The sequence below is a fragment of the Anas acuta genome, chromosome 2 (genome assembly GCF_963932015.1).
Source record: "Anas acuta chromosome 2, bAnaAcu1.1, whole genome shotgun sequence".
NCBI classification, from domain to species: Eukaryota; Metazoa; Chordata; class Aves; order Anseriformes; family Anatidae; genus Anas; species Anas acuta.
The window spans coordinates 118,692,966-118,701,157 of NC_088980.1; the positions used below are offsets into that span (position 1 = coordinate 118,692,966).

The 8,192-nt window shown below is 46.6% G+C and overlaps 1 protein-coding gene across 3 annotated transcripts; it reads right to left on the reverse strand.

The window, feature by feature from the left end:
• Positions 1-439: 439 nt before the first annotated feature.
• PENK (proenkephalin) lies at positions 440-5,226 on the reverse strand. Of its 3 annotated transcripts, none has more exons than XM_068671912.1 (3): positions 5,039-5,226; positions 4,120-4,261; positions 440-1,413 (listed from the first exon to the last, which is right to left on the reverse strand). In XM_068671912.1, the coding sequence occupies exons 2-3, from the start codon at positions 4,255-4,257 to the stop codon at positions 748-750; spliced, it is 804 nt and encodes a 267-aa protein (XP_068528013.1). In that variant the 5' UTR covers positions 4,258-4,261; positions 5,039-5,226; the 3' UTR covers positions 440-747. The 3 variants fall into 3 exon arrangements, with proteins under 3 accessions (XP_068528013.1, XP_068528011.1, XP_068528012.1); XM_068671910.1 differs by having other exon boundaries at positions 5,035-5,226; XM_068671911.1 differs by having other exon boundaries at positions 5,031-5,226.
• Positions 5,227-8,192: the final 2,966 nt, after the last annotated feature.

Consider the following 8,192-nt stretch of genomic DNA (forward strand, 5'->3'; position numbering starts at 1 on the left):
GTTTTTGATCATGGTTCTTTTGCATAAATTCACTTACTGCTTTTTGAGTTAGTGTTTATAACTTAAAAGCCAAATGTACAATCCTATATCGGCTAAGAGATGTAACAGCATTGTATTATACACTGGATAAATGTTTTTAGAGCTTTAAGTCAAAGATTTTTATGAACTGTTTTTGTGTGAAATGGTTAAGCACAGTAGATTCAGCTAATTGGTTAAAATGAGAGCAGTTAGAGCAAATACAATTATATCCCCTTTAGAGCATGTTTAGTGTTCCTCTGTTCTAAGGTTCTGAGAAAACTGAGACATAAATGTGTTTCAGCTGTTGTGTGTGCAGTACAAATTCTGTAATTATAGAGAAGAGGTTGGCATTACTCTGCTTAGTGTTAAGAAAAATTCATATTATGTTTGATTAAATAACAGGAAAAAAGCACTTCAGAAGTTATGCATTAGGATGAAGAATTTATTGTATATACAGTTAAGCAATTCTACTGTAGATGTACTTCCTGATTAAAGAAAATGAATACAGTAATCAAAATAGCATGGTAACTACAATACAGACTGAAACTTGACTAAAACAGAAATTAGCTATTGGACTTGAAAGAACACAGGACCTGGAACAACAGATCACAGGTTGCATCATTAACCAGGACAGTAAAAAACTGTACAGTACAAGCAACACGTTACAATAAGTTATGACCAATAAGGCAGTCTCTCTCATTTAGGACAAAAGGGATAAAGGGAAAGATATTAAAATCTCATAAATCCACCATATCTCTTTTCCATCTCTGGGACCTCTTTGGAATAAGTTTCCCCATCTTCTTCTGAAGGGAGAATGGAGTCGGCGAAGCGCTTAAGAAACCCACCGTACCGTTTCTGGTAATCCAGCCACCACTCTGGCCTGCCCACTCTTCTCATGAAGCCACCGTATCTCTTTTGCAGCTCTTTGGCTTCATCTTCCAGTTCTGGGCTGCGCTTTACGCTTCTCATGAAACCTCCATATCTTTTGTTGATGTCTCCATCATTTTCACTTATTTCTCGGTAACGCCCCGCTTCAGGGTTATCCCCTGTTCCTAAAAGCTCTTTCAGCAGGTCAGAGGAATTAGCCAGGGCATCGTCATCTGAGTCTTTCTTCATGAACCCTCCATACCTCTTAGCCAGGATCTCTCCTCCATTGGCTTCATCCTCTGGTTCTACCCGATAGAGCTCATCCATTTTCTTCATGAATCCCCCGTATCTTTTCATGAAGCCTCCATACTTCTTTGCAAGCAAATGGTTCTCGTCCAGCTCTTTCTTGTCTCCTGGAGCAATGCTGCTGTCCTCGGAAAGGTCCAGCTTTGTCAGCTGCAGGAGCTCCTTGCAGGTCTCCCAGGCCTTGGCAGAAGGCAGCTTTCCTTCACATTCTAGTGTACATGCCTGAAAAATGGATGGGTTTGCTGAGAATGACTTGATAGCAACACACTGTCACCTTGTCTTAGCTTTTCTTGTTTATAAAAGGCCATGAACGAGCCTCTCTCTGAGTGGCTTGGAAGGACAGCTCTTCAGGAAAGGCTGCTCTGAAGGCTTTCATATCCTTCTCTGAAGGACGTGGCATCTCCACTCTAAGGCAGAGAGTACCAGGTCAGGTGGATCGTGGGTCTCACGTGGCAAGGCTGTCCCGATGATTCTGTTTCAAAGCAAGATGTATGTACAGTTCCTGCACCTCCCTTACCGTAGGGTGCATTTTTATGAACTTCTCTATTTACTAATGGACAGTTAAAATCCAATTGTGGTTCATTTCATAAGGAGTGTGTAGAAGTGTATGCAATCTTCATTATTAAAAGTAGCATTCAGAAATATTAGGAACAAAGCCACTTTGAACTAATAAAACAGCATCACTGCTGCAAAGAAGCCAGCTGGGCTATGTACTGTGCTGCTCAGTATCTTTAACAGACTGCATAGCTCTAAAGGCTGTATTTCTGTCTATTATAATTCGTTTTAGTTTATGGAGCACATCTTTCAAATGTGTACCAATTCAAATGTAGAAATACAGACTTAGGCAGATCAAACTTCTGATTTTGCTAGTTTGACTTAAAAAGCAGTGACCACCAGAAAGAGGGAAAAAATCCCAAGCTGTGTTGCTTCTGATGGAAAAAAAAATGTTCAGGGTAAGACAAAAAAGTTGTCAACATCTGTATGTACATCATGTAAGCTGTCAATATTAACATACATATTAGCTATTATCTCTTGTGTTGGGGAATTTACCCCTTGTGAAACCAAACTCTTCAGCTGCAAAAAGGTGAATCCAGTGGTTTTAGTTCTTGGCCACAGTGTTCATGAAAAAAAAAAGGAGAAGAAATCACCAATATTTTTAGTAATAGAAACAGTTATTTTACCTATGGATGATGACTTCTAAGGATCTCAGTATGCTTTAAAAGTGTGAAATGAAATCTCAGCATAGTTCTCTTTACCTCACCTTTAGCTCACTACCTCTGGCTTACCTGTCTGTTGAGCTGTTTTATTCTCAGAAATTTACATACAATTTTCTATTTGATTACAAGAAAATTACATGGGTTTATGTACTTTGCAACACAATAATTTACTTTAACAGGTGCTACACACTTATTGCTATATACTATAGTTATGCAATAAAGAGAATTTGATCTCAGCTTCAGCCTGACTTTGAAGTTGCTCCAAATCAAGGCAAAACCATGTCCTTCCCTTACTCTTCCCTTCTCAGTTAGTTTAAATAGTCTATCACCAAATGAACATATGCCATCTTGTGTGTGTGAATGACCAGGTTATATCTTACAGATACAATATGATGATACCAGTTCTGATATTACTAGATACTAGTGTCTGGAAACATTTGTTTCCAGAAACTGTTTGTACTTATATATAAAAAAACATATGTTATGCCACATTGCTTCTTTCCCCATTTTAACTAATAACTACTGTCATTGAATGGAACTTTAATTCTTTCTTGAATAATTACTGAAGGGAATGAAAGAGAGATATAGACAAACAAACAAAAAAAAACAAACACAGCCCTCCCTCTAAAAGGGCACATTACCTTTTTTATTATTATTATTTATTTACTTTTTTTTTTTTTATGGTTAATACTAAAGCTTAAGTTTGATTGAAAGCTTGAAAGATTAAGTATAAGTATACAGAACTTCTTTTGGACTGTTGGCCAGCCACCCTAAGAATATTGCCTTTATAAACCTGCTGCGGTTAGCAGCGGGTCCTTGCTTTAGACTAAACAGAAATATTCGGTGACTCCTTATTCTGCACAGAATAGGTTCAGTCCTTCCTTTTTTACACTTCCAAATAACTGGTGACACCTTAGGAGGAAAACTTTCCTGAAGAACATCTAGCAGTGCTGAGAGTCTGATGCCTCAGCATCGCCTCTATTTGAGGTCAGGAACTGCAGCAACGGCTGGCTGAGGACTCGGCAGCCTAAATTCCTGCATTCCTCAGGGAGGGCTGAGGGACCCCAGCCCGTCACTGATCCTAATGCCTAAGTTTCAAGTTGAGTTGGCTCTGTGAGAATGCCATTTAATCTTTCAGTATTATTAAAAGTACAGATTATGGAAAAAAAATCCACTTTTTTTTTTTTTTAAACATGATTTACCTCGGGAGATGCTGCAGTGTCAAAGAGACTTTCTTACAGGCATATTCCTCATTGCACAGCAGCACCGGGAGGGAGAGCAGCAGGAACTGTTCGATTTGGGCTCGAACCTCACTTTTCGCCAGATTTTGGGCAAGTTTCCAGGCACAGCCATCGCTTTCCATTTTGCTTTCAGGGGCCTGGGAGCTTGCTGTGCCAGGGGCCGCGCTCCCCTCGTCCACAGCAAGGGCCGAGCAAAGGTGAGGAGCATGGAGGGTCCCGGCGGAGATCCCCTCCGGCCACAATTCCCTTTCCCCTTCCATTTTCACTCGACTTTCTCCTCTCCCCTCCTCCCCGAGGGGGTCCCCTCCACACAGCGCGGGGCTGGGGGCTCTCTGCGGTGCTCTCCCCCCGCTTCAAAACCCATCCTAATCCCAACTATGCCTTATTTCCCCCCTTTCTCTCGCTCCGCTGTCCCCCAAAAAGGGGACTCTGGACGGGAGGGGGTCGATCCCGCCCCCCCGGCGCCTTACCAGCGGGTGGATGTCTGCTCGGGGCCCCAGGCGGTAGGCGCAGGTCGCGCACTCGCGGCCGCAGTCGGCCCGCACCCGCGGGAGCAGGCAGGTGCTGAGCGCCAGCAGCGAGCAGCCGAGCCGCAGGAGCAACGCCATGGGGCTGCGGGAAGGGGAGAGAGAGGCAGAGAGAGAGGTCAGACGGCAGCAGCCCCCCCCCGCTCCCTCCATCCCCCAAAAACCCCGGTGACTGGAGGGGGAGCGGAGCCGCCCCGACGCTAAACTCCCGTCCTCTCATCCCGAAATGCTACACTCGAAATGCTCCGTCCCGAAATGCTTCATCTGAAGTGCTTCAACCCAGAAATGCTCTGTCCCAAAATACTACGCCCTGGAGCGCCCCATCCCAAAATGTTCTATCCCAAACCGCTCCATCCCAAAACGCCCTGTCCCAAATGCTCCGTCCCAAATGCTCCATCCCAAAACGCGCCGTCCCAAAACGCCCCGTCCCAAAATGCTTCATTCCAAAACGCCCCGTCCCAAAATGCTTCATTCCAAAACGCCCTGTCCCAAAATACTCCATCCCAAAACACGCCATCCCAAATGCTCCATCCCGAACCTCTCCATCCCGACATGCTCCGTCCTAAAACACTCCATCCTAAGATGCTCCATCCCAAAGCACTCCGTCCCAAATATTCCATCCGAAATGCTCCGTCCCAAACTGCTTTGTCCCAAATCTCCCCATCCCAAATACTTCATCCCCAACCGCTCCGCCCCAAACCGCTCCATCCCAAAAGACTCCGTCCCAAAACGCTCCGTCCCAAATGCTCCAACCCAAACCTCCCCGTCCCACCCCGTCCTCCCATCCCCAGCCTCATCTCCCGTCTCCGGAGCACAAAGCCACCGGTGCGGCGGGTCCCCCCCCGCCGTCTCACTCACTCACTGCCTCCCCTCGGGGCTCCGGGTGGGTTTTTTGCGCCTTGCTGCGGTGCCGGCGTCGGATCCGCAGCCCTTTTATAGAGGGGCTGGGCAGCCTGCGCCCCCGGAGAGAGACTCCGCGCTGGGGACGGGGAGGGGGGCACCGAGGACGGCCTCGGTGAGCGCCGGGGGGGCGCCGAGCGGCTGCGGGCGGCGGCACTTTATAATTAGGGAACGCGGGCAGAGCGCGGCCTCCCCCAATCGCCGCCGGGCTCCCGCTGACGCAGTCCCTACGACATCCCCCCCCGACCCCCCCGATGTCGCTGCACCCCCCTGTCGGTGGCTCTGAGGGGGCGGGTGGGGTGCCCGTGCCCGTGCCCAGCCCCGTAAGGCGCCCACGGGGAGGTTTTTTTTGGGGGGGCTGAGGCATCTGCGTGAGTCACGCCGCAACCCCTGGGGGTCGGTGAGGTGGGGTCTGTGCAAGGGTCTTGGCGGTAAAATGTTGGGATTTCCTAAGCATGGACAGCTTTGCCCTATTTGCATGGTTTTAAGCGACTGAGAAGGCACAAATAGGACACACCGGGTAGAGGCATAATCCTGAGTGATCCCAAGAGGTTCCCAGCCCCAGCACCTGGGGCATCGCTGCCCCTTTCATGTGGGAACCAGCCTCGGGCAGTGATGCTGATCCCTGACATCCCCCCTGATTCCTGACATCCCCCCTGAGCAAGGGCTCTGCCCCAGCAGTACTGAGCTGTGGCTCATTTCCAGCCCCAAATTATTTGCAGCTGGTTTATACGTATTCATTTTTCTTTCAGAGAGGATTTTGTCCCTTTGTGGTGTTTTTCTGTGAGATCGTTTCCCTTCTCAGCCCTCTTTTTGCTCTAGTCACCAGGCTGTGTTCTGCAGCTTTCTGTCTCGAGGTAGACCCTTACCCAGTAAATGTTCCCTCCGGCATTTGTTGTGCTTTGAATTCATCATTTCTGAGTGTGAGCAATGGGACCTGTGCACAGCCTGGTGAATGGAATTTCATTAGGACGTTAATACATAGTCATCCCCACCGGAGGAGGAAGACACCTCAACTTGTGCCTCCCCAGATCTCATTTGTCTTTCCTAACTCTGCAGCACAGCAATGCCACACAGTCATCCAGGTCTGAGATACAGCCAGGTCTTCATCCTTCAGGACTAACATGAGATCTAGTACCATTACCGCATGGAAATTGTGCCTTCTGCCACCTGTTAGTCTTTACATCAGATATCTGACTCAGGTTAAGGAGGCTCACACGGATGCATGGAGTGCCAGAAATACATCCCTTCACAGCAAAGACATAGCTCTTGCATGTACCCAGGGTGTGTGAGAAGAGAATCAGGCCTTCAGTTTTCCCAGTGATATCAGCCAACTTTGAAAGCGAACTCCCAAGTGACGAGGTAGACTTTTTAAAAATCACCCCACAGGGTGTATTTGCATTTGCATCTGGAGTAACAAGCCAATTGCCAGGCCACTGAGTAAGCAGGCATGCTGTAAAGGTTGTTCCTAGCCAGCCTCCTGCTGGGAAGGCACATCTCGGCCTCCTGACTCTTGCCTGGGTAAGAGTGAAATGGTCATGGAGGCACTGACTAACACAGAGGTGACACATTCCATGCCTCTTTTGCTGTAAGGTTGCTTTTTACCAAGTTTTTATTTTTTTCCTCTTTTTTTTGGACATCATCAGATTAGTTCTCAGGATCAATTACTGGCACTCACTCACTGACTCCCAGCCCTGCTGTCATTTGTGGGCTCGCAATCTAACAGTCAGCATGGTGTGGTGGGACAGATAGCCCGGTAGTCTCATGATTATTCCTCTTGCAGCATGCATCCCACATTCCTGGGCTGACTGGCTCCTCTCTTCATAGCTGTGCATACAAGCATCCATGCTCAGCCTGCCCACTCAGGTACTCAGTCTGCCTTGTCCCTCATTACGCCATTTAATGCCACTGATTGTGTTTAATCTGGTCATTATGAAAACCCAGGCAATGCCAGAACCTCACTGTGTATGGAGGTGCGGATAAACCCTGCAGATAATGTGCAGACCTGAGCAGCAAAAGAGACAGGGTGAAGAAAGAGAAAAGAATACAAATGGACTGATAAAAGGCATGCACATTTTGTGTAGAAGAGGAGTAATGGAGAGGGTTGTATTGCTGTGGATAAGCGTTATGGTTTCTGGGTGGGGACCAGGGAAGAGGAAAAGAGGAAAAGATTTGGTGTGAGATGCACAGGTGCATGGGGTAGAGGAGAGATAAGTGGACACAGCCAGCACTGGGCAGAAGAAATGCAGCCATGGCTGCTGGATGTGCTAAAGATATCCTTGTTTCGTCTGCTTCTCCAGGTCTTCTGCTCTTTGAATCTTCAGCTGGTTCCTCCCTATATCTGGTCCTCATCCTGAGTCCTGATGGATGTGGTTATGTGAGAGTCTTCTTTGCAGAGAGAGGATAAAAGCAGGAGAGAATTTGGACTATTTGGACAAAAGACTACAGGGCAAAAACTACATAAAAATTGGTCGCTGTAGGAGCAGGGGATAATATTTCCTCAGCAACAGCAGACTGAGAAACAAAGAAATAAAGAGGCATAAAAAGAAAGAACACTTTTCACAGCAGTGATGATGATGGCTTGTTGCTCCCTACTAACCTGGTAATAACAGTGTCCTGGAGCTGATAAAAACTTTGGCATTTATAAAATCTAGAATGACCCCAGACTTCAGCAGCTTTTTATCTGCCATCCAGATATACCACACAAAAACTGTTTGTGTTACAGGAGCGCTCGAAGCACCTCGGGACCTGTCCTAAATCTTGTCCAGACACCCAGACTTTAGCTAGGAAAAGGTGAAAGGAAGATGAAATCGTAATTTTGCCAATAGAGAAGTAAAGCACATAACTTGAATCACTTTACAAAGTCATGCCAAAAGCGAGCATTGGAGTTAGAAACTGAAATTCTCTTGAATTTCACGTCAGTATCTTTACTGCGGGAGCAGATTTATTTTCCAAACTATACTCATCATGCTAATCGAGCTGCTTCAGAATCATTAAATGAAGATAGATTTACGGAAATATGAAATAAGTATGCTGTTAGCAGCCCTAGCAGCCCTTCTCATAACACAGAGCCTTTCTGATAGAATCAAAATGAGGATTGGGAAACATAAAACAGT